Source organism: Drosophila tropicalis, unplaced genomic scaffold (genome assembly GCF_018151085.1).
Source record: "Drosophila tropicalis isolate 14030-0801.00 unplaced genomic scaffold, ASM1815108v1 contig_845, whole genome shotgun sequence".
NCBI lineage: Eukaryota > Metazoa > Arthropoda > Insecta > Diptera > Drosophilidae > Drosophila > Drosophila tropicalis.
The window spans coordinates 10,584,625-10,611,563 of NW_027173338.1; the positions used below are offsets into that span (position 1 = coordinate 10,584,625).

The following is a 26,939-nucleotide window of genomic DNA, read 5'->3' on the forward strand; positions in this document are numbered from 1 at the left end:
CTGACGGCAATATCGGTACCCTTTGGGATAAGAATGCCAGGCACGACTCCATTTTATGCTCGAGGTGCATATTTGAAGCCTTAAATGGTGGAAGATATTTTAACAAGTTGAGGGGAAAAAAAACAACAAAAATTATCAAGAAAGCTGTCAAGATTCTGTTTAAATAAGAAGTCGCACTTTATGTGCACCTACTTTACTTGTCTGCTTTAGACTACTAAGATTTTAAAGATTTCTGAATCAATTCATTACATAGTCGGAATACTTCAAATTGTTTATGATGAAGCAGGATGTGAGTTCAAACTGTTTTGTCATCGAAATACAAAATAATGAGAAGAAAAACCATTTTAATTTATTTTGCTGCCATTTTCTAATAACAGTTTGCTTTGAATGTTTTATTGAATACATATTTAGTGACTCAATTGCTGGTTTCTTATTCAAATGTCTATTCGCAATTTTCTTACATGTCGAAAAAAAAATTCAATTTCTTAGTGGGAGGAAACCTCAAAATGAAACAATTTTCCACCTTTCTTTTTGTTCTCGGAGTTGGCGATACCAAACAATAAGTTGCCATTTTACTGCCAAATGTTTAACCTTGCCCCCAATCGTAAAGGGAGCAGTCGGCGATTCCCCCTAACTAGATGTCGGCCAGATGTTGCCAAAGATTATTTTTGCCATTTTCATTTTTGCTTTTGTTCGGTTGCCTAGAGGAGCATGAGTAGAAGAGGGCGCCGCCATCTCTAATCAGATATTTACGCCACAGGCGGCAGGCATCGCCCCCGAAAGGAAAAGAAAGAAAGAAAAAGACACCGTCGGAAAAGTGAGAAAAGTAGGAAAAGTAGCTAACCAAAGGACCCAACCTGCCACACCTCCTGCTCTCACAACGTTGCTCATATTACATTTGAGCTTTGGGCTTTCGACTCTCGCTGGGTGTTAAAATAAATGAGAAGCATTTAAGTCCAAATCCCCATGGCAGCCCAAAATCCAATGCCAACTCCGACCCCCACCTCCAGCTTCAGCTCCAGCTCCATCTCCAAATCCAAATCAATATGCCTGCCGGTCCATGTGTGTGTCCGTTCATTCTTTCAGTTTGCTCCTTTTTGTTGCTCACCTTGAGGTAGCACCCTTAATTGTTAACATTTGTCAAAGGAAGAAATCAAATTTGAAGAAAAAAATTTGATATCGGTTACTTTGGTGGATTTTGTTTTTTCGTTCATATGTATATTTCTTTATGTAGGTTACTTTTATGAAATTGATGGCTATTGAAACGTGTCCAAGTGTAGGGAGTCTAGGAATTGGGTCACCTTTTTGCTTTTACTCTCCTTTCAACTTGGTTGGAGTGTTCTTTGTGTGTTCCTTTCTGAATGGGAAAGTTTATGGCGCACACATCTCACTTGACCCGGTTTGAAGGAAAAGTATTCTCGAATGCGTTGATTCTACATTTGCATTGTATGCCAAGGCAAACATCGAGGATAAAATCAGCCTTAAAGGATTTGAGTTAAAGCGGAAAAATGAAAAATTGAAAAAAATAATGTACAAATTAAACCTTTGGCATCTCTCTCTCTCTCTCTCTCTCATACGTTCTCCAACTACGATTATGAATAATTTACACAATGCTCTAAAATTGTCAATTCGGACTTGGGTCTGCAATATGGCAATTCATTGCAAAAATGCAAATATTGAAATAGTTATGAATGTGAATGCTTCATTGCCCAAAAGGCCAAACTAACCTCTGTCTGCCATTAATTTTCCTGCCAACTGCACTAAACTTCATACATACATGGATCGCTTTCCCGGGCGGTGGTTAAGAGTGTGGAAATCAACTCTCCCATGTTTAAAGAGTTTGCAAAAATCACTGCAAAGGACTGGTCTCTCTCTCTCTCTCTCCCTCTGTGCTGAGCGATTATATATACACTATTTGCCCAGTTGCCCTGTAAAGTTTAAATTGGCAAATAGCATGCTGAAGTAGGCTTAACTAGACCAACAGAACAAACCAATAAGAATGATTGGTAAAAATCTGTAATATTTGGATGAGATTATACAAATTCTTGCAGTGGGTATTACAAAATTGATCAGATGTTCCTAGCGCATAGAAAGAAACGATATTTGAGAGAAATAGAGTGAGAGTTTGAATTGTTTAAGGAACACAAAAAAAGTTAAAACATTTAAAAATATTACTTGCCAAAGAGTGCAAGGGTATCTTACCTTCGGGATAGCCGATGATAGCTTTTAAAAAATGTTCCTTTTTTTTATTAAAACTAACAGCACTGACTTTACTGACATTCTAGCCCGAAAAATTTTGTCAATTAATAGAAGTAGAACATGAACTTTTAGTTAAAGCTAAAAAGTTGTTCGACTGATAAATACGTCTGATAAAAATGAGTGAAAAGAATCCAGTTTCAACTTTTGAAGAAATTTGCCAATCTATGCATGAACGACCAGAATATATTTATTTTCAAAATGAAGACGACGGGTTCACATGCATTGTGAAGCATCTTCAATGGGAAGCCATTGGCAATGGTAAAGGAAACTGAAAACATCAACATCTATACATATGTATATCTGGGAATTGTTAATGACTTGACTACTCCTTCCAGGAAGCTCCAAGCGCTATGCCAAACATGCAGCTGTCAGCAAAATATTGGAAAACGTAACTTCTTCTGTAGATAAAAATAATAGTGTTTCTTCCGGTGTCAAGACACCTGTTTCAGCTCTAGCAGAATGCTGCTCTAAGGCAAAATATGGCTTTCCTATATATACATGGAAGCAGACTGATAGGGGCAGCTTTCACTGCACTGTGAAGTTACTTCATATAGAGGCCTGTGGTACAGGACATGGTATGAACGAAAAATTAAAATTAACATTGACCTCTTTTACATATTTCATTGCTGTTTTAGCGAAATCCAAACGCGCAGCAAAACAGTGTGCTGCAATTAGTTTAATAAATAAGATTCAAAGCCTTTCCGGATCGCACATTCTAATTGCCAATTTAATGCGTGAATTTGACAAAAACAAATCAAGCGATATGGATGATGATTTAATGGGGGAAACAATCCCCATTTTAAGCATTAGCAACAATCTGTCAACTATAGAAGACAACGCCAAACCAATATTCAATGCGTTTCGCAAAGTTAAAAAATTGGGCCTTTTGGATTTGCAGAAAGCTTTGCTCTGTGATCGTCACGATTACTTCAAATCGTATCCAGAATCCCTCAAATCGGAAGCTATTAAAATTCTCAAATCAAATGATGGCAGCGAAAAGGAAAGGGCTCTTAGTGTTCTAAGTGCTCTGAAGCTAACGCCAACAACTTTCGAATTGCCAAGTAACAGTCCGGAACAAATTATTCTAATCGAACTTAACTGCGATTATGATTGTGTCTTTCTGGAGAGTGAAGCCGACATCTATGCAAAAATTCTGCAATATTTTCGTGAAATGTTGGCTTAAATAAAGGCAGGCAGTTTCTTCTGATGTCAACTTGCCTCTAAACGCAACGCAAAAGAACTTAACTCTCTTGCTTTGTTTCTATCCAATAAATTGCAAATGAGAAAAAAAATTTGTTAAAAAGAATTCAGCATTGTTCTAGTCAAAGTCTAAAAAGTGTAACATTATGCAAAAAGGGAATCTAGAATTCAGGGAAAGTGCAAAAAGTGTTTTTGGGTAAACATTTTCTTTATTACTTTCACTTGCTTTTCCATTTGCCACCTTGCACTTTTTTTCATTCATTAATCAAATCTTTTTACCCAGTTTTCCCAGCAGATTAGCCACGCCTTCAGTTATTTGGTCAGAGAAATTATGTGAAGTATTTTTTTTTTTTTGCCATATTTCTTTAATTAAAATATGAGGCAAGTCCACATAGAACATAAATTGTTATGCCAGCTGAGAGCAGAGTGGGGGCAAGGAAAAATTTAATAAAAATGTCACAGCTGAGCGGGTGGCAAGGACCTCGACTGCCTCTCACGATAATTATGAAATTGAAATAATTTCACTCTACTTATCGTCCTTGGGCAGAAGTTGCCCAGCTGGAAGCCAGCTTAGGGTATTCCTGGAGACGAAGACAAATGCGAGTAGTTTGATTTGCATGCTGCTGTTGCTCCTTTGCACCTGAAATCCACATGAATAAATTCCAATGACCAATTTCGGAAAAGTTTTTCGTGTGTCAGGATGTGGCTTACACGTGTTACCAATGTTGATGTCGACATTGTCCTGGCAACATTTTGACAATTTGTGCAAAACAAATGGGGAGAAACGGAGCAAGTTCTGAACCTGTCTGCTTCCCTTGCTGAATTATTCATAAATATGCAACGCATTTCCATGTTTTTTATACAGAAATGTCCCAGGCATTGACAAGCGACGTGAATGCAAAGAACTTTTGTATGTGGGACATCTCCTGCCTCTCCACAGTCTACCTGAATTTGGTTTATGCAAATCAATGAAAGAAATGGGTTGACATATTTTAGACAATATTGATGGGATTTGTTCTAATAATTCAGTTTGCTTTAGCTAAAAATCCTTTGAATCGTTTAAAGCCAGGAAAACTTTATTCCAGCTGACAAAAAGCAAAAAAAATATATACACAACCCACATAAAAATGGATGCTCTCCCTTCGCCATCATAATATTCCTCTCTGTCCACAATCACCTTAGCCTCTGTTATTTGTCTCCCTTCACATCCGTTTTATGGTTTTGCACTTAGCAATTAACGAGTTTACTTTTTTAGTGTCTGTCCCAGTGCCCGCATGAAGTGGACATGCTCCACCATCTTCCTTCTCCATCCCCTCACCTGATGGTTGGCGGTCCAAACGTGGTATCTCCCAGTTGGCTCGTTGCTCTCAATTAGAGTGTCACTTCCGTTTGAAATTTAGTTCACTGCTGGACAAATTTACCTATGTGGAGCTGCTTTTTTCCTTTCCCCTTCTCCTTCTATGCTCCTTGTCACACCTCGTCGGACAGTTGCCATAAAACAGGACTTGGACACGAACTGCATTGCGGTGTTTTGTTCTTTGGGGATGTGGATTTCGAGTGATTCCAACTGTTGGCACTTTACTTTTGCACTTTTGGGTTGCGGTCACAGAATTATCATAGCTCCACTAAGTAGGAAGAGTGTGGTTAATGGAACTCCCATCAGTGGATCAACTGATGAGAGAGATAGAGAGAGAGAGAGAGAGAGAGAGAGAGAGAGAGAGAGAGAGAGAGTTCAAGGTCCCAGAGAAGTCCAATGCTTCGATTCAATACCAATAAAGTGTTGTTTCAACCTAAATGCCATTTTTAAAGAATTTTCTACCAACTTTTTTGTTGTAAATGCATTTATTTATAAATAGGAGCAAAAAGGCAAGCTGTGAAATGTGGAAAGTCAAAGGACTATTGTAAAAGTCACAGTGGGAGATGACAGAAAATCCTACATGGAGTTGTCTGATGGAATCGGCGTCATGCAATCAGGAACTGTGGATTGTGTTTTGCCTATTTGAGTTAACTTAAAGTTCTCATTATTTTATACTCGCCTTGCCTGATCTGTTTTATGGTGCTTGCGGTTTTGTCCTATTGTGGTGAGACTGAGGTGAGAGCCTCCATTAATTAAGAATGAGGTGGCACACGAAAAACATTTTCACATCATTAAAAATTATTTATGGATCTTGAGGCGAGTTCTGTTAGCAGGGATACCATTTAAATGAAATAGAAATTAATGTCTGTCTGTGTTGCAGGCCACTTTCTTTCCACCTGTCTGACAAATTCAGCAAAATTAAGCAATTGCCAAGAGTTATGGGTGCAGGACTTTGAAAGGATGTTCCAGCTACCTCACATTAAATTTGCATAATGCTCTGTAAGTTTTGTGGCAAACATTTAACGAGCCGCACAATTTGTCAATGGGCGCAACACTCAAATTTATTCATGGCAAACAGGAGAACAGAACAGGTGGGGAAAATCGGAGGACAATAAGCCAAAAACCCAGACAAGGTAATCATAATGGAGACTACCTTTTGCAGGACAATCAAATTTGCTGTCTATGAATTTCTAATTGCCAATGGGACATTTTGTATACCTGGTAAAAGGTTCTTGGCGAAAATTTGTCAAAAGTTTTCCCACATTTGCCTAAACTATGCGAGAAGATCGAATCATTTTTCTGAATCCTTTCACTACAAAGAGTAAAGATAATCTCTCTCGTTTATGGTTAACTTTAAGTGGAATGCTAACTTTGTTATTCTCATTTGGGGAAGTATTCGACCAAATATTAGTTGTTGATAGTTTACTGGAATAATTTGGCAACAACCGAATCCGATTAGTTTCTAATTAGCAACAGCAATAAACAAAAGCCAAAACACAAACAGTAGCAAATGGGAATATAATTTATAAATTAAATTTAAAATGCATACCAGCAAATAAACACAATTTGAGTGGGCAGGGAGTGTTCGAAAGGGGCATGGCTAATGCACATTTAATTTGGGGCTTTGGAAAATAATTTAGGGGCCACTAGCCGAAGGGGATATAGGCTGGTCCTGCAAAAGGAACGATAATCGCATGTATCATGACATTCTCTTTCAATTTCAATGTTGTTTAAAAGTTCTTTTATTTTTTGACCAAATTATTCGAATATCGCATAAAGCGTTTCCCCTCGTTGCGCTTCTTTTCTTGTTGGAGGATGTTCCAAGGATGCTTAGCTTGAAGCGGTTCAATTTTCGCATTTTAGTTGTTGCCGCTTCTCCAATTTCATTTTGACATTTGACTACTCGCGATTCAGCCTGAAGGATGTTTGTTTGTCTCTCGATGTGTTCACTCAGGGATATTGATTTTTCCACCGAGAACAGAGAACAATCAGAGAACTTTCCTGCATTCTCATTATGGTTTAGGATATTTCTACATTATGCAAAAGTGAATTAGCTAGTTGTTGGTTTCCTTCTATAATTTCCTGGTCTATCATCAAAGAGAATCGCTGATTTTCCACAGCTTTGACACATTTGCATGGGGAAATTCACAATGCTGGAAAATGAATGAGGATAAAGAGAAATACCAAAAATTATTTCAAGCATTAATGGGAAATGAAATTCTCTTTAAAGTGATGAAGTTTCTTTAGAAATTCCAATGACGACTTTATCATCAATGAGGTCGTACGTGACCCAGCGCCACGCCCTATTCCCTAAAAACAAAAGGCAAAATGTCAACAAATGAAGCGGAGACAGAGAAGGAAGGAACGAGAGAGAAACCAGAGAGGGAACCATGAACTTTTTGGTCTCTAGTCAATTGGCCAAGTGAATATCTGGTTTCGCTTTGTATTTCGGATGCGTATTTCCCAATCCCACTGTCAATATGCTCATCCGTTGGCAGACACACACACACACACACACAAACAAACGTATACACACATACGTGAAAATCGAGCATCCTTGCTGCTTGCTCCTGTTTTCTCTGGTCGTTGCTCACGTAGTCGTAAAACATTTTTGTGCCCAACGAAACGAACGACAAGCTGAAACTACAAATTTTGCATAAAAGGCGCCACGCCTCTGTGCCACCACCGCCCTAGCATACACACACACACACACACAGAGGCCTTTTGGCGACTTTATCATTGGCAATTTTTTCCCTTTGTGCCAGATTTCACTTGAATTGAGCTGCTCGCGACATTTCTACCAAATTAAAATGTAACGCTAAGAAAATGTCCTTCAAATGGGCTAAAAGTAGGACATAAGCAAAGAGCTTTGCCAATTTAATTCGTTTTCGAATTCCAAATTCAGTTTGTTGGCTTTGGGCCAACACAATTTATATGATTATAGGAAACAAGCAGCCAAATAGAAAGCAAAGTGTATGAAATTTTGCCAAATTTGATGTGGAAGAAGGACGCAGATGAGGGACGCAGACGGGCTAAATATTACTCCCCCTAACTAAAGATGTGAATAGCAGAAAAGAGATGCTAAGAATGCGAAATTGAAGGCACTTTGACTCATAAAAATTAGTTATCGAAATAAAAGTTTAGAAGCTGTAGCTGCATATTTATCTCTTTTTTATAAGGAAACTTAGAGAAATGATGATAATAAAAAGGTTTATACTAATTTATCTTTATATAAGGAACCCATTGGCCCATTTTTACTTAACTTACTTACTTGCTTATTTTAGTTATTCGACTTTTTTCAAATATTAAACCTTATTAGTTATTAAAAGCAAGCCAAGTGGAAATTTTAAGTCTCGCTCAATTCATTTAACTTAAGTATGCATAAAACTACAATGTCCGGACTACACCTGACCCTTGGTCATTATCCTAGTCAACCCAAAAACAAGAGAAAAGTCGAAAAAACAAAAACGAGAATGAAGCCTACAACATCCACTCAAGTCAATTTGAAAACTTTCATCCGAACTACACGAAACTGGAACTGGAAGCACTTTAGCTTAATAAAAACTAATTTGGGATGCAAAAGCAGCCAGACAGTGATTAAGGGGCGGGCCACCACCTTCCACCTTCCACCCACAATCCACTTCCCTCTTGACGGTCTCTGCCATTACCTGACCAGATTGTCAACGTTTTAACTTTTGGCCAACGGCACTTCCTCAGTTACATCTAAGGCATCGTCCTTACATAGATAACGGCTGGGAGAGCCGAACTCGGAACTGGGTACTGGGTTCTGGGACATAATTCAAGAGGCACAAACCGCAGACAAATTTGAAACTTGCACCGCGAAATTACACGGACTGATGAGTAAAGTTTTCCGCCAGAGAAAGACAGATAGAGAAAGAGAAACACATTTAACATTCTCTGTTCTATCTGGATTTCAATTCAAGTTGAATAGAAGAAATTATTTACAGATGCCACATCGAGTGGAGAATAGGTGGTGGAAGAGAGGGCAAGAGAGGGCTTCCCATTTCGTTCAAGTATCGTGTAAATGGCAACAATTTTTTGGTGAATGCGAGGCAAAAGCAACAACTGAGCATCAAATTTGAAAGACACACACATACACACACAAACACATACACTCATACACATATGCACACTCATACAGTTGCGGTTTATGGCAAATGCTTGGCGCATTATTTAAATTTTTATTCTTTCAAATTTATTTTGCCGCAGCCTTATAATTTAATTCAACTTTTTTCTTCTTTTTGGGAAAGAGAAACGAATACAAGTGGAAGAGAGAGAGAGGCAGAGGGTGTGTGCGTGTGTGTGGAGTGTGTGTTCATGTGTTCATCTCTAGATGTATTCCCACGACCGGAAGCAACAGCGAAATGCGCCCAGTCATGGGAATAGGTAAGAAAAACCTTTTTTTACTGAAACATGGTAAATGGAGTTGGAATTCCTGAAGCAACACCTTATAAGCTTCTTCACGAACTGGGTGAAGCAGTTGCCCCATGATCTACCAGGAATCATCGAAAGACAATCCCGGCGTAACTAAGTCCACCCCTGAACTCGTATGTGACTTCGTTTGGCGGAAATTTTTTGCTTCCTTTTTGTGGCTGGTCCTCTTTGTTGTTTCTGCTTTTTCTTTTTATTTGGTGGCTCAACACGCATGGCTCCGTTTCCTTTCTTCTCCCCCGCCACACAATATTTTTCCACAACAACAACAATTACCGTGCACTTTTTTCCGCCTTTGTCCTGGTAAGCCAACCGCTCAGCATATAAAAGCAATTACAACGCGTCACCAAATGTCTGGATCCTCTTAAATGGGAGCACATCCACCCACTTATATAGAAGTCTATCTGCCCGACGTCGACAAAAACAAATCGCGATACGTTAAGTCGTGGGATTGATAGGCAAACGTTTGGTTAATGCCTCAGCCCCGCCAATGTGAATGGAAAACCGTTTTTCTTCAACCCATTCAAAGAAAGATTTGTGGCCTCAAAAGAAAAGCCGGAGACTAGTCCGTTTGGAGCCACCGATCCCAACTGCCTGCATCATTTAGTCAGAATGAAAGTTTTCATTCACTTTGCTTGCATTTCATCATTACAAAGAAGAGGAAAAGTGCTTTGTTTTTCTCTTTTTTACAGAGGATTTCCCACAAAGGTTTTGACTGTTGAAAGAACTGTGACATGACCTCAAATTTCAGAGAAGAAAAAGCATTTAGAGAAGAGGAAAAAACGAAATAAACACAGACATAGAAAAAGGAAATTTACTGTCGACTTTGTTTTCATTTATCGCCTTACTTTTTCTAGATTTTCCTTTTGGCTCTTGTTTTCCCATTTTTTGGGCCACAGAAACGAACAAAGGAAATGAGAGAATCTTGAAGGGAGAGATGAAATATCTTAAGAGCCACGCTTAACATATATATCAGTGAAATTTCTTTTGAATATAATCTACAATTTTTGTCTTTGGTTATGAACTCGTTACATGAATGGAAAAACACTTCGAGAATCCTTTTGTTGTTGCTGTGAATAAATATTCATATAAACTAGTTGGTAAATACCAAGACGAAACAAATTTGAGTAGTGAAAGTTGATCTCGGCCAAGAGTATGAGTCAAGTTTACTTAACAATCAAATTAAAAGTTGCTTATTAGTTGTGGCAAAGAGAAGAGGTAAAGCCAAAAAGGGAAGAGGAAAAATATTAAATAGAATTACAGAATTAAATCATCGCAAAAACAAAAACAGAAAGCAATTAAAAAGTTAGCCCAAAAGTTCTTCTTGCCTTTCACTCACGGCAAGGCAAACTAGTTGCAATATCGGAAAATCCTTCAATGAAAAGTTTCTCAATAAATTGAAAAAAAGACAACAAAAAATGTTTAGCAAACAAAATGCAAAAGTGTGCAACGATTTTTCCAAATGATTCGTCCAAATATTTTAATCAAATATTCTCTTTTGTTTTTAACTATTTGCAGCAAGGATTTGCCCGAACCACAGGGATTTGTTTGTTTCGCAGTTCTCCTCGTGGTTTTCACATGTTTGCCGAAAATATTTTATTGGGAAAACAAATTCACAATTCTGTTTATCTGTTGATTTATCTTCTTTTGCTTTTGCTTCTTTTTCTTTTGCTTTGACAGACAAACCAATTAAGAGAGGACAACATTTAGAGGACAAAAACTTTTTCAACCACACAAATCAATTAAAAGTTTTCCCAAGACTCAAGGAAAACTCTTTCACATTTTCATCATTAAAGCGAATTCGAAATCAAACTGAAATTTAGCATTTCAATGGATTATCATGTTGAACATTGATTGATGTGTGTGCCCAATCTGAATATGTCTTCTGTCATAATGATTAAATTACAGGCAGGAGTAAATCCAGAAATATATTGGAATTGTCTAACATCTTGTAATATTTCTATTAATCGGTTGAACCACCTTAAGAATCGATGCATTTGTTGTTTTCTTTCTTAATACAGTTCAATGTTCAGAATACTTTTTGACTAGGTGTCATCTCTAAGAGAGGTTGAACGAATGGCAAGTCATCATTCAGTTTAAATATTTGTTTTCGGCAGGACAATGCCACAATCCGCTCCTGTCGTTGCTCGATAAACATATCTAATTGATATTTAAATTTTGAAATTGTTTCCTGCCGTCAAAGTCTAATGGAATGCCAAAGCAAACAAAATGGTTCAAACTTCGAGGACGAAATTGCCTGAAATGATGCTGGCAACCGAATAAATTTAAATTCAAAATAAAACTAAGAGTTCATGATGGATAGTCTACCCCTCGAGGAGGCTGCCACTCTACTCCTTATCTAAACATTTGGATCGTTGACATGAATAATAAGAATTTGGGCAGAATTTTTGTTGCTGACCTCCCCCAAATGACGGACCGTAACTGGAGGCTGTTGGGTCTCAAAGATGAGTTGAAACCGAATTTATGGCAAAAGAGAGAAAATCGGGTCGGAAAAGCTTTTTCACAGCTCGGTTTTATCTGAGGGAGATTTGCCCTAAGTGAAAAAGAGAGAGAACATTCCCAGCAACATGTTGACAGTGTTTTGCAACAGATTTTAAATGTTGCCAGTGAGTCGAGAACTTTGTATTGATTTCTCGGTGTTTTGGCTTCGATTTGTGGTGAGGATTGTAGGTCAATTGTCATCTATGTTTTGGGTTGATTTGGGGCTAACGAAACCGCAGACATTCAACTTGAATATTCCCTTCCTTCCGATCACTTTTAGGCAATTGAGAATCGACAAACAATTGTTCGAATTGAGACCTGCAATCAATTTAAAATAACAGAAACAAACTCTCGAAAAGCATTGGAGGGCAACAATGTTTAACCCTAGATAGGCTAGCCAAAAATTAATGAGCAGATGCAGGTCAAAGTAACAAGAGAAATACCAGAAATACCTACCTAGTATTCCCTCTTTCTCTCTCTAGATGGAACATTGATAGAGGGAGCTGCCTGTTTTTGGTAGCCATTTAAAATTCCATGCACGCAGAGCATCAGCTTGGATGCTCGCCCTAGTCCCAAATGCCATGCCACTTTCTACTAAACTGCAGCGTGTTGTGGTCGCCCTGGGTGGGGACCAGAGCCAGGACTCGGAGATCAGAGAGGATGGGAGAAACAAGGTGCACTTTGCAATTTAGAGCCTCGATTCGGTTCACATTGTCAGCACTTTCATTATTGCCCGCATTTCAGGGCAGTCAAGGCGAAAGAGGATGAGAATGTTGATGTGCAGTTGATTGGAGCATTTTGGCACATTGAAGGCCTTGAATCATTGCAATAAAGTGAACTTCAGTAAAACAACAGACAAAGCATTTTTCGGTGTATTTGATGGAAGCGAATGCAACATTTGAGAAATTGCTGCAAATAACATCCTACAAGTCTACTCAACCTTGATATTGGCTTAAATCTTGGAAATCTTTGGATTACACAAGAACCATGTAGTCCTTCTTACCACAATTTTATGCTTTTCTGTCACAAGTTCCTCTCAGCTTACATTAAATTACTCATACGCAGCATTGCACGTAGTTTGGTCAACCTCTCAAAGCAAATGCTTTTGTATCTTGTTGAAAAATGCTTTTAGTTAGTTTTTGCTAACAGAATTTGTAATGAGATTGTTGCCCATGGTCAGACACAAGGGAATGTAGCAACGGTCAAGGTTGAGTCCTTGAACTTTAAGAAACAGTTGAAATTGAAATGGAAAACTGCCAAGCATTCAGTTCATCCATTTCCATTTCATACACAAATTGAGGTTGAAGGAAAATAGTTTTCCAAGCAAAATATCACCACAGTTTGCTCTCTAATAAATATTTCATTTTGGTTTACATTTGGAATTTTCTTAGCCCAAATATGCAAATAGCAACTAGAGTAGTAAAAAGTAGATATTCTCATATCGAACCTCATAAAGAATTATTCGACCCTTACACTAAGGTTTATAAGCTTTAACAGTACCCAGAAATATGCAATATAACCATTTGCTTAAGTTGTTTTTCACTTTGGGTTGACCTAAATGCATGTCTAGAATTAGTTGCTGCTATTCCTCCTCTCGTGGCTTTTAGAGGCGTCATCTCAATTTGAATGTTCTAGCCCCTTTGAAATGCTAATGCTGAGTTGCCCGGGAATATGATGCGGTACATGAATATCTCACCTGCTGCGAGGGAGTCACGAGTGCTTCAATGTCATGTCGTTCTATGGTTATAAGTTTCAAAGGTGTTCGAGATAAGAGGTAAAGAAGCAGAGATAAAAGTGCACTTGTTGTTGTTTATTCAGATAAGTGCTAATAGCTCAGAGCAACAGAAAACAATGCGATATCGAAACAATTCACTTCAATAGCTTCATTATTTTATTATTTTACTCTTAGTTGAAGCACTTGTCGCGTTTCTTAGCCTTGGGAGGCAATTCATGCAAATGTGATAAAGATATATTTCAGCATTCTATTCTGCTCTGATTCTTGTTTCTTTTCGTCTCTCTTTCGCTTTGCCTACTTAAAATCTTCTTTCTTTCATTTTGCTTTATTCCATCACAGCGGATTGAGCTTTCTGTTTTTCGTCTCTGTCTTTGTTCAGTGGGCGCCTAGCGAAGCATGCAAGAAATATGTTACAAGGCATCAGACCATGCCCACAAGCCCACCATTTACCATTCATCCCAGTGAGCCCACGCTGAATTTGCATCAATGAATTCGTTAAAAGCATCCATGAAAGGGAGGGAGAAGAACGGAAAGTTTTTCCGTCTGTTTTCAATAAAAAGGAAAATAAAAACAAAACCGCGAAAAATTCCGTGCCAAAAATTAAAAATACCAAATGAAGACAAAATCGAATAGGGAAAAGGGTCATGTAAAATGTGAAGCATGATTCGAGAGAAATTCTGCTTGCTGATAATGACCTGAACTGAGATGCCATAATGAAGCAATTAAAGCTGTGATTTCCCGTCATTGAGGAAGCAAAACGAAGAAGAAATAATTGAAAGACAAAATAAAATAAAATGAAAACCTACCTTTGACCAACTGTTGCAGCTGGACTTGGGAAAAACTTTGTCCATTGCAATTTCAATTTGTTGGAAGGGGAAATTAAAATTGTGGCTGAATGTTAATTAAAGCCAATTTCATTGCCAGCTGAAAACTTTTTAATGGGCAACTGTGTTTTTTGCCTTGTTGGAAGCAGGAAGAACAATGAGGCAGCTCAGCCCACTTCGCATAATTAACTGCACTTTCATATCCACTCTGGATCCACTTTATAACTGCTCTTCATCTTTTGTTTTCCTTTGAACTAGTTTTCCATCATACTTGCTCCTTGCTCGAACTCCAACATTCGTGAGTTCTTTCTGGCTCTTGACAAATCTCTGTAAACTTTCACAGATATTTCACTGCGGTGGGTCCTAGGAAAAGGCATTTTTCATTCAATTTTTCCAGTTGGGGCAACTTTTCACCTATGCCAAAATAAATCAATTTAATGTTTGCAACCTGTTTAAAGTTTTCGATAGTAAATAATAATAATAGAACAGAGTAGAAGAACTCTCAGCAGCAGCTGTATCCAAGTTGCCATGAAAAGTAGGCAATGGATTAGAATAAATGGGAACTGGTTGCGTATGAGTAATTTTAAGCCAGGCGAGAAGTTTCCATATAGTTTCAGTTTTCCCTGCTAAATCGGAGCGTGTAATTAATTTTGTATGACTATGCAAATGAGTCGACGATGAGAGCGGCGAAACTCCTCTGGCAAGTCATGTGAGCTAATGATAAACACTTTCAGTTGGGAGAGGAAAGTGAACGAAGAGGAAACTAAGCAAAGCGGATGTTCAGATAACGGACTCTGCAACCAGCAGGAAGTGTGAATGCGGCATGTGCCAAAAAGGATGTGGGAATGGTTCTGGTTTTGGATGGCAGAACATTATTATCAACACACTTTGAGTGCGAAATTCGAGTGGACAGTGTCAGGTTTAATTGAAAGTACAACAAGAAACTGACATTTGCCAGCAAAGTCCAGAAAATATTATGGCAAATACCGAAAAGGAAGGCATGAAAGTAGGTCAAACTACAATTTCAAATAAATGAATATTATTTAAAAACTGTTCACTTCAATTGCAGGCAAATTAAGTTCAAAGCCAATGAGCCATTCAAATGGAACAATATTCCAATTGCTTTTATGCAAATGAAATTTGAAACGAAATGCAAACACAAAAACATGCAAAACAATCGAATGTTACACTTCATTTGACACTGAAAAGGGAAAGTGACAATGAAAGAACTGAAATGACTTTATGAAATTCGACTATGAATTCCTTCGACATATTCAGAGGACTCCTTAACAAACTGTTTTTTGAGTAATGTGAATAATTTCAAGGACTTTAGTTAACCGCTGTCTTCTTGCCAAAAAACATCAACCACTTTGCGAAAGTCTAACCAAATGCCAAGAGAAACATTTCCAAACTTGCCAAATGAGGCAAAAGGAAAGCAACCCGAGCAAACAAAGCAAATGAAAAGCAGCCGCAATTTGTTGCAAAAACAAAACAAAAGTTTTGCAACTTGTAAACGGAAATGCAACTAAGTGCCAAAAAGAGGGCAGAGCAATGAAAATGAAAAGCAACTTCAGGGATATTTAAATGTTTTTTCTTCTCAGCATTGGTTTCTGACTTCCTCTCATGGTGACTAAAACAAGTGCAATCAGCCACGCCCCTATAATGTTGCTGCCTCCTACTGTCTTGACAGAAAGACAAAGTTAAAAGGAAACAAAAAACATTTTATGTATTTGACTTTTTCTTTTTTTTACCCTTTTTTAGCTGCATCTTGTTGTTGCGGCAAAAAAGAAAAGTGAAAAGTGGAAGGACATTGAGTAAGGACAAATATCCTTGCTTCGTCTTGTTTACAACTTGTGAGTGACATTTATTGCAAGCAATTTTGATTTGCATTTTGAGACAGGAGATCCAAAGAGGAAGAGGGGCGTAACAATGTTTAAATAATAGGTTGAAATTGTTTTCACTCTGCAATTTATTTAAACTATTATACTTCACGGATTCTCGGATCAATCATTGCCTTCACTTTTGAATATCTTAAGGAAAGATCCAATCCAATCCAATCGAAGACAATTTTCCTTAACTTCATTTACTTTAGCCACATTGAACAGCAGCTCAGAATGTGAGAGCATAAAACTAAGTGCTTCAGCTTACACACACTTATATAAGTCCATCGGGCTTCTACTGCTTTACCCCTTTCTCCCTTCACTCAGCGCATAAAACTTTACATCCTGCTTCGCTTTTGTGAATCCTTTCATTTCATATTTAACCAAAGGGAAAGGCAACAGAAAAGAAAATGCGGCTAGACAACAACGGCAACAACAACAACAATGTGGAAAGTGGTAAAGAAACGAAGAGAAAGACATGGAGAGAGGTGAGAAAGCCGGGGAAGGGCGGCAGGGAAAGGGAATGTGAGCAGCAGTAAACATTTGCTGACTTAGCTGCAATTATGGCAGATATTTTTATGAACTTCATGTCAGCAGAGGCAGGCACTAAGACAGAGATACAAATACAGTCTCGCACATGACACTCATATAGATATAGAAAGGGGGCATGGGAGAAGAAGAAGTCACCCAAGATAAAGGGACAGTCAAAAAGTAGGAAATGAAAAAGCGACAGTCTTTACGGGAATAAGTTATCTGTAATATTTTGGGTGTATCAATAATAGGACGAAAGTCACACTAAATCTTAAATCACTAACTAAAATCTAAATACATGTTAGAGATTTGAATATGAATTTCAATAGATCCGCAATAGACACTCGTTTTTAACTTTCACATGGCTATGCATACTTCTATCTCTAAAGAGCAAGAAGACTAGTCTAAATCTTGACCGTGTTTGCTGCCCTATTTGCTAATTCATGTCAATATTTTAAAAAAAATGAGTATTCATATGTCTATTACAAATATGTTTCTGAAAAGTGCCTAATGAACTATCGTCAACTACTTGATGCAAGGTAAACCCGAGGTCGAAACTGTTTAATCATTTTTTGGTATGCAGTTTAGTATCCAAAATTAAGAATATTAAATTCAAGTTGAAAAAGATTTAGTTTTTCTTCACATAAACTGTTTTTCTGCACGTGTTTTATGCGCTTGCACACTATTTTGACATTTGTTTTTACTCGCCTTTCGCGATTGCATAATTAATGCCGAGTTGTTGTTGGCACTTCAAATGAAAAGGTGTCCACAACAAAAACCGCACAAATTTCCGCCAGAGGCCCACATCAAAAAACAAAAGTTAATTGTTCAAATATTTTCAGAGCACACATGCCACGCCCTCATTGTAACCAGTGTGCCCCACCCTCAACCCACTTCACCCACCCCAGGAACAGCCAACTACAACAATTAAAAAAACAGGGGCGAACCGGAGGAAAGGTGAATGGGCAGTGCAGGAGTAAAAGGATGAAAATCCCTGTTTCGCTTTCGTGTTGCGCCAAATGCTTCTCCGCCTCGAATAATTCACGAAAACGCTTAACAGGAGGAAATTTCGTTGTTAATTTTTATGGCCGCGATGGCAGGAAGAAGAGGGTTGGTTGTGGAAGGGGGCGATGGTGGTTTTTGGATGCTTTGTTGCAGTTTGCATGGTGGCACAACAAATTTGTTGAGGGTTTTCACTGTTTGCCATCGCTCAATAAAAATCATTAAACATTCATTGCCTTCTCATGGAATTGAGCGACGTTTTACAATTTTATTCCTCTTTAAGGCACACAAATTATTTCGAAACGAAGTCGTCAAATTCCTCGGCCATAAAACTGAAGTGAACTGCAATTAATTTCAATTCAGCTCCGCCAAAGTTCGGTCGGAATGCTCTCTGCTGACCCGAGATGACCTTCGCATCGATTTTGGGTTTACATTTTATGTTTGCCAAAGCCAACGACCGATGCCATCTTGAATATATATATATATACAGCTGTTGACTTTGCTTTTTCTTGGCTTTTATCTATCTTGTTGGCTCGCACTTCCTGGCGCCTGTTAATTGTCTCTGAACAAACGCTAGTCGAATGCTGGAGGAAGGCGGCAGACTTCGATTTGTGTTTATCTTTTAAAATGAAATTCAAAATGACTTTTCTTGGATGTTTATCGCTGCAGAAGAAGTAATGTGTAGGAATACTGAAGAGGATATGAATAGATATATCCTAGATTCGTTTCTCAGTGTGATTTCAAAGATCAGATCTCTAGCTGGCTTAATAACATTAAGCGAATCAAACTGATTGAGTTCTGTGGAAAAACTCATATAAAAAGTCATGCCGGAAAATTAAGCAATTAACAAATTGTCTGAACGAGTTTCTCATAAATATTTAGGAGCTATTTATTTATTGCCATAGACACCGCCGCCTGTTTGGACCATAAATATTCCTCCCATTGGATCCAGTGGGAAACCGTAAAAGATCAGCGAGGCATCCTTGTAAAACTTTTTCCAGAGAGTTTGGGGAGAGAAGTTTATATTTCTATTTTGTCGCTGCGTTTTCATTGCTGATTTTTATCACGGCGTACATTGAAAATTTACGAGTTTTCACAGCGCATAAATTTCTCTCCCGTTTGCCAATTTTTATTATCTGCAAAATATTTTAGACGCACTTTAGTCGCATGTGGCGCATCCCTCTGGCCTAGAGAAAGAGTATCTAATGGATACGCATACCCGTGGAAACATAAACCCAAATTGAGTCACTCCAATGAGGTTGGGCATATTTGAATAGACCCGAGAAATCATTTTCCAACGAAACTTTAACCAGCGAGCAGGAGCAAAAGTGGAAAATGGGTGAGCAAATAATGATAAAAGGTGAAAAATGCACTCGGAAAAAAGGGAGAGGGTGGAGGGAAAGAGCTGTGTGTAACTTATTATGGCCCTGGTCTTTCTTTCATCCTCCAAACAAGAGAGAAGAAAAAGTTTGTGCGGCAACTTTCAGTTGCATGTGTTGCATACTTTCCAGCATTAAAAATGAGCGCGCGGAGAGAAGCGAAAATGGAAAGCGGGCCAAAAGAGAAAATGTTGCGAAGTTGTAGCTCCAAGTAAACAGAGAAAACTAATTTTTAATGTCTCCAGTGGGCGGAGGGAGTTTCTGATTGTAATGCAAAATGAGACCCGTTTGTCTCCTGACAACAGGATCATCAATTCCCGCCATCGCGTCGTTCACTCATCTCTTGAAGATCCTACGGCACAACAGGAAGAAAAGTCCCATTAACGACTTTTCTTTTGCCAATAAATTTTCAATTTCCTTTTCGAAATTTGCAATTTATTTCACTGCACCAAAGCTAATTTCCCTCCTCATCTCCGAACGAGCAAAATCTTTCATCCTTTGTAAGTCAATTTCGTACAATTTTCCATGCTGGGCAAAAGTTTTTCCCAGCAGATTTTCACACAAGCCAAAACAGTTTATCGAAGGACATAAATATGCCAGTAAATTTCATTGTCTGCAGACAGGATTGCACTTTGAGTTGATGTGGAAAACACACAACAGGCGAAACAACAACAACAACTACAACATTCCAATCCTTCGACAAGTCAGCTGACTCTAGCCAGGAAAAATTCAGAAAATCTTCAATCTAATGATGAATCACGCGAATTCTTGTTCGTTGTTGGAGCAAACAGAAATTTGATTTTATTTGCAAAAGCTGTAAAAAGATTTCATAAATATTTACCATAACTTTTTTTGCACAGTTTGCAACACTTTCAGTGAGCGTTGCCACCCCCCTCCCCCTACCACTCAGGACAAGTGCAAATGGAACATTCGCAACTGAAAAAATATTTTCTCCCCTTTTTTTCTCGCTACTTTGTTGTGCAAATATTTTCCCGAACAACGTTTTTGCACTTCATTTGCTAGAGTGGGCGTGATCAAATGGGGCGTGGTCGGTTGTTTTTGTTTGAAATGCAAAAATCATGCACCGATTGCATTTGAAATGAGGTTTTCAGGGTTGTCTTTCTCCTCCTTCAGCTCATTGAAATTTTCATAATTCGAAACAAGAGAAAAGGGAAAACTCAGAAAAAGTAACTGCAGTTTTAGGTGAAGTCTTTAGCTGGGAACCTTCAGAGTTTCCTGCCGCGTCTCGAGGCCATTTCCATTTGATTTTAACGACTTGAGAGTTAAGTTTTCCCCGCAGGTTTCGCGAATCCTTTTTCCAAGTGAAACATTAAACTTTGGCCCATTTGAGCAGCAGCAAGGACGACAAACAAGCCACGACATGACAACAATAAAAGAAAACATTTTCAATGCTGCAAAGGAAACAACGACTCACTTTTGTCTCCCTTTTCATGCCTTAAAGTTCCCGAGTCTCAACTTCGAAGGGACAAGTTTAATGGAACATTAAAGATGCTTTTATTATTGCCATCTTTCCCGTTTAGCAGTCGGTGCCACGCGGCATATGAGCAATAAAGCATTATAATACGCCGAATCATTAAAAAGTGAAAAAGGAAACCCCCAGAGTACTAAGGATTCTCCCACTTGGGCCATCTCTTGATACAATTTGTTTAATTAAGTTATTTTCGGTTCTTTCTCTGCCTCTTGCTTCATGAAGAGCTGTGACAGCGCCGCTTCAGCGTGGCTAGGCAATCCTTTGCATCCGTTTCGGATTGTTGGCTGATGTCTGCTCCTAATTATGTGAGTTCACACAAAGTTGGATAAAAATAGGGGGCGTTGCCTAATTGCAAGGCGACTTAATGGAGGTCGGCTTACAGGGCGTATACGCAATGTCGAAAAGAACTTTATCCTTATTTGCTTTTCCTTTGAGGTGTCATTTTTTCGCGCCTGCTTTCAAATGAAATCACGCACACAGCTAGGAATGTGAAAGAAAACCTCAAAAAAGGCTTCAATGGTGTGTTTAGTCTGCGTCTGAAAAATAAGAACAGAAATATATTTGATACCATGGAGAAGAGTCGAAAATATTCCAAATTAGAAATCCTTCTCCTGGCTCTTCAAATTAACTTCAAATGAATTTTGAATTCCTATTTAGCCATTGCATAACCAGCAGGAAAAGGACTTTGGATAGCCTGGCAGGCGTTTGCACTGTGCAACTTCATGCTATTGTTTGTTGTGGTTGAGGCAATTAAAAATTAAAACACCAATTGCATGCAACGAGTGTGGCAAATGCCTCTGCGGGGACTCACAAAGCACTCCCCGAGGATTCAACTCAGTTCCACTCAATTGTTATGGGAATGCGGTTTAATAATGAAAATGAGTTTCCCCGGGATACACCAAAGGTGGAGAAAGCCGTCCAGTTAATTGAAATTTTCTAGATATAATAAACTGGTATCAAATACTTCTTCGATATCTCGTTTAACAGGGTAAGGCTCAACGATGGAGCAATCTTGTCAAGTACTGGTGGAATTAAACGGAAAAAAAACTAAGGGAGAACTCCCTTAATGAAAAACGAAAACACTGTGGCAAGTGTCGGCAGCAGGTAGGGAAAGGGTGCCAACAGGTGACAGCTCCTAAAAGTTTGCCAGCAAACATAACTGCAAAGAAGTGTAAACTTGCCAAACAACGTCAGAAACTGCAGGCGAATTTGTGGCCAAGGGAACAACAAATTGGGGAAACAAGTTGAAAGCATTTAAAAAGTTTATGGTGACAGAAAATCGAATGGAGAAAATATTCGTTTACTCGATTTGTGTGAATCCATTTCTTATAGTCAACTTGAGTCAAACTTAATTAAGCACAAATGTTTGCCAAATTGCTGAATTCCACTTTTGCCTGATTGGGCAAATATTGCTTCAAGTCATCTTTACTGCTCATTGGGGCATTAAAATTATCGTCTGGGATGCGAAAATCGAAACTAATTGAATGCGATTTAATTTGAACATAACTTGAAAGACTCATCAATCCGATATGAAATGCAAGCCATCAATTTGGGTCGATATTCTCTCGTCTGTCATATCTTATCTCTCCACTGAAATGCTCTCGTTTAGCGTTTATTAATTGGAAAGTAAATCGAATGAACCTACTTGAACACTTTTGAGATGTTAAGTAGCAGATACTCATAATCGCAATTCATCAAAACTTGGTTAAAATTATCGTTTGAAGAAGTGAGAGAAAGAAATGGAAAGGCAGATGGCCCCCAGTAAAATATCCTCATCAAATGGTTTTTCTAGTTTCCCGATTAATTAAATTATATAATCCCATTAAATGTGTTAACCTTTCATATCTTTGCTCCGTGGATCTTCGAGTACAGGCTTCGTGGTTAGTTCACCATGGTTCGCGGCTTCCGTCAGAACAATGCCCAATTCACTCTCCGGTCAATTCTGTTTTTATCTTGGCCACTTGGCCTATTCCCATTTGCCTACAATACTCGGACAAAGAAATTAAAGCGATCCAAATGGTTAATTGTTTATGGCCTCATACTGAACAGTGTGTTTATTTGGATAACTGTTAAAACTGCACCTCCAAATGAGGAATCTCTGCAAAAGCAGGTTTTTGAAAGAAATATTTTAGCCCAGCAGATTAGCTTAACTTTGGCAATGTTAAGTCTATTTACTCTAGCTGTAATACACATTCGAAACTATTGGTTTAGTGAAAAGTTATCTCTTGTGCTGAATAATCTGAAAAATTTAACTGCAACGCATTTCGATGACCTAAAGAAAGAGGACAACTCTAACTACGACATATATGTTATAGGCAAAGGGATCGTTATTGTCCTAGAATCCGTAACAATGTCCATATATAAACTATTCATGTTGCAAGATTTCAAGCTGCAACCGTTTCTGCATATGGCATGCATGAGCATAACAATTGTTCAACTGGGAGCTCTCCTTGTTACCACACATCTTCACCTGGCAGTGATTGTCATTTATCGCTGCATATGGCTCATCAATCGAGAACTAATGGAGATGGCAAATGGCTTAAGAAACGGCCAGATAGTTAATCCCTCTCGTATTGCAGAACTTCACTCACTGTACAGCCAACTTCTAGAGATCAACAGCAAATTAACTGCTATCTATGATTACCAGATGACCCTACTCATGGTCATATTCATGGCTGCCAATATCTTGATGTCTTTTACAGCTATCGTAATAACTGTTAGTTTAGGTAAACTTATTAACGTGAACTCATGGATCGCGTTTCCTCTGTCGGTAATAATCAATTTCTGGGACTTTTGGTTAGGCCTTGCTATTTATCAACTAGTAGAGCAGACTGGCAAGAGAACTTCTTCGATTCTTAAAAATTTTAGCGACATTGATCATAATAGTATTCACTTGGAGAGAAGTGTAAGTGTAAATTTATGAAATAAATATGAAATTACATTATTGATCAAATGTTATTCCTTTCGCAGTTGAATGACTTTGCCATGTTCTGCAGTCATCGGCAATTTCGATATTTTCATTGTGGATTATTTTATGTAAACTATGGCTTGGATTTTCGGATGAATATCACCAGTTTTCTCTATTTACTATTTCTAGTTCAATTTGATTTTATGAATTTATAAGAATTGAAATGTTAATACAAAATCGCATAATAATCTAATTAAATAAATTTCGTTCAAAAAATAAGCTTTTTTCGGCGATTTTTGAAAAGATCTTTTTATTAAAATAAAACGAAAAAACTGGTTTGATTTCCATGATCTAATAGTTCTCTCTTAAGTGTTACGTAATAAAGGCAAGTCTTATGGTAGAGGATCGATGATCGTTGGACGAAAACTACATCCTTTCACTAGTCTGGAATTAGATCTACCGAGGACTGCAAGTAATAATTTACACAGCTTTGAAGCCTTCTAACCTTCTAATCTTTAACTGAAGTTCTAGTGCATTCATTTGCAAACTTCCTTTTAATGTCAGTGTATTAGTTCAAGCAAAGCTACTGTTCTTAATAAATATATGCTTTCTTCTATCTTTCCAAGTCAATAAGCATGGCAAGTCGATAATCTGATTACAGACAATCTGCCATCGCTAATCATCATTAGTGCTTATGTTTTTCGTAGACTAAATTTTGTTACTTTCCAGTCAATAGCGATGTTTCGACATATTCGCGGTCGACGCCGGAAAATAGTTCGCTTTATTTTGAAGGGAGTTTTTTATGGGTCCTTGGGACTTGGGTTGTTTCCATTTTTATTTAACGCGAAGGAGAAACAGTTAAGACGTTCCAATTGGTTAATTGCCTATGGACTTGTTCTTAATTTTGCCTTTATTGCGCTATTGCTGCAGATTAGCAAGGACAATGAGAATAGTGTTAATAAGGAAATTCTTATACGTAATCCTCTATTAAAGTACATTCAAGCACTTGAAGGTATAATTAGCTTATCTACCGCATGTTTGGTCCATCTGCGAACAGGATGGCGAAGCAGTGAACTCGGCAGAATTCTCAATGAACTTTTGCTTTTACAACATAATCACTTTAAGCATTTTCGATTAGACGATTGCCCGAAATTTGGATATTACGTTATACAGAAATTTCTGTCTATTGTATTTGAGATGCTGTCCTCGATAGCGATTTATGCTCTAATGCCGGGTAGTCGATCATTTTCTATGGATTCCATTTGGTTCTATCTAGTGCAATTGAATGTACTCTTGTTGGCCATGCATTTCCATGTATTTGTTATTCACATATATCGATTTTTATGGATTATCAACAGACAATTGCTTTATCTGGCTAGTGAATTGAGAATGGGTCGACGGGTGGATGCAACCAGAGTTGAGCTATTACTTTGGCTTTACAGCCGTCTCCTGGACTTGAATAGTCGCTTGACCAATATCTACGACTATCAAATAACATGCACCATGATCACCCTATTAGGTGCTAACATCATAATCGGCTTTATCGTTATCATCTTGAGCTTAAGCGTACAAAAGATGTCACTTATCACAATGGTCATGATGTTCCCTCAAGCTATGATTATAAACCTCTGGGATTTTTGGTTGAGCATATCGATTTGCGATCTAGCAGAGCGAACTGGAAGACAAACTCCCTCTATATTACGATTGTTCACTGATATGGAAGATTTGGAGGAGGATTTGGAGCGAACTGTAAGTAGAAATTTGTGTGATTTTAGAAAAAAATCTATTTAAATCTCTTTCACTTTTCAAATAGGTTAATGAATTTGCGTGGTTTTGTAGTCACCAGCAGTTGAGGTTCTTTCATTGCCGAATGTTTTACGTGAATTACAAAACTGGATTTCAAATGTTAATCACAAGTATTTTGTATTTAGTCTTTATGGTTCAATTTGATTATAGGAATTTAATTAAATAAAGGATGATAGTCCTGAACCGCTGTCCACAATGATAGAACATTTTCTGCGCATGTGGCCATTAGATGGATGAATTAGACGATTCTTGAATGGAAAATAGGGTAAGCTATAGGGCCTATCTAACCATCAGAAAGTTTTCCCAGTTTGGTTTAATAATTTGATTGAATTGTCAGTTCATTATTAGACGCAGGGCATTAACAATGTTTCGCTACTACCCCAGTCGTCGACGAAAATGGGTTGACTTTATTTTGAAATCAACTCTTTATGGGTCAGTCGGACTTGGCCTGTTTCCATATACCTTCAACTCAAAGCTCAAGCGGTTACAACGCTCAAAATGGTTAAATGCCTACGGGCTTGTATTAAATTTCTCTCTAATCGGACTAACGGTGTTTTTGAATGGAGCGAGGGAGAATGTTCTATGGATGGATGTTTACATACGAAATCCTTCGGTGAAATATATCGAAATAATTGGTGGGCTTTTTGGTGTAGTTACAGCTTGTGTGATTCACTTGAAAACATTCTGGAATAACCAAAAGCTACTCACAATTATAAATAAGCTCTTAGTTTTGGAGTTTGTGCATTTTGGCAACTATCCACATTGTGAATGCCCCAAGTTTGAATATTTTGTTATACACAAATTCATTTTCATAGCATTGGAGTTAATATCTTCATTGTGTTTGTATTACATAATGCCAGGAAGTCAGCTGTCTGTATTGAATGCTATTTTTTTAAGCATTATTTTATTTTGTGTACTTCTACCGCTAATGCATTTTCATCTAATTGCGATCTGTATCTATCGTTATGTATGGATTATCAATAGAGAGCTCCTCGACCTGAAGCAACGAGTAGAGTCCTCCCGAGTTCGTCTTCTACTGCAGTTATATGGACAACTTCTTGATATAAATGATATGCTTACTGACACCTACGACTATCAGATGACACTTTATATGGGCACTGTATTGACTGCGAATATTATAATTTCATTTATTTTCATTATATTTTGGACCAGACTTCTAAATCCAAAAACAATCATAATATCAGTGATGTTTTCTCTCGCATTGGTAATCAAATTCTGTGACTTTTGGCTGGGCATCACAATTTGTGATCAAGCAGAGAAAACTGCACGGGAAACCGCTACAATTCTAAAACTCTACAATGAGATCAACGATTTGGATGTGGAAACGGAGCAAACAGTAAGTTTAAGTCATTAGATGTATGGAAAGTAAAAGTAATATGATTTTCTCTTTAATTTCTACGAATTCAGCTTACTGAGTTTTCTTTGTTCTGCAGCCATCGAAGACTTCAGTTCTTCCACTGCAAATTATTTGCTGTGAATCATCAAATGGGTTACCGAATGCTAATTACATGCGTTCTTTACTTAATTTTTCTGGTTCAGTTTGATTATATGAATTTGTAGAAAGTAAAGCATAAAACATATATGTATAAGC

At 37.9% G+C, this 26,939-nt stretch overlaps 2 protein-coding genes across 2 annotated transcripts; both read left to right on the top strand.

Annotated features, from left to right (window-relative positions):
• Positions 1-22,963: 22,963 nt before the first annotated feature.
• Positions 22,964-25,493, top strand: LOC137580838 (putative gustatory receptor 22a). Its single transcript, XM_068294970.1, has 3 exons — positions 22,964-23,329; positions 24,251-25,270; positions 25,335-25,493. Exons 1-3 carry the CDS (start codon positions 22,964-22,966, stop codon positions 25,491-25,493), a joined length of 1,545 nt encoding a protein of 514 aa, XP_068151071.1.
• Positions 25,494-25,691: 198 nt separating this feature from the next.
• Positions 25,692-26,908, top strand: LOC137580840 (putative gustatory receptor 22a). Its single transcript, XM_068294973.1, has 3 exons — positions 25,692-25,962; positions 26,188-26,684; positions 26,756-26,908. The coding sequence occupies exons 1-3, from the start codon at positions 25,692-25,694 to the stop codon at positions 26,906-26,908; spliced, it is 921 nt and encodes a 306-aa protein (XP_068151074.1).
• The last annotated feature ends 31 nt before the right edge of the window (positions 26,909-26,939 follow it).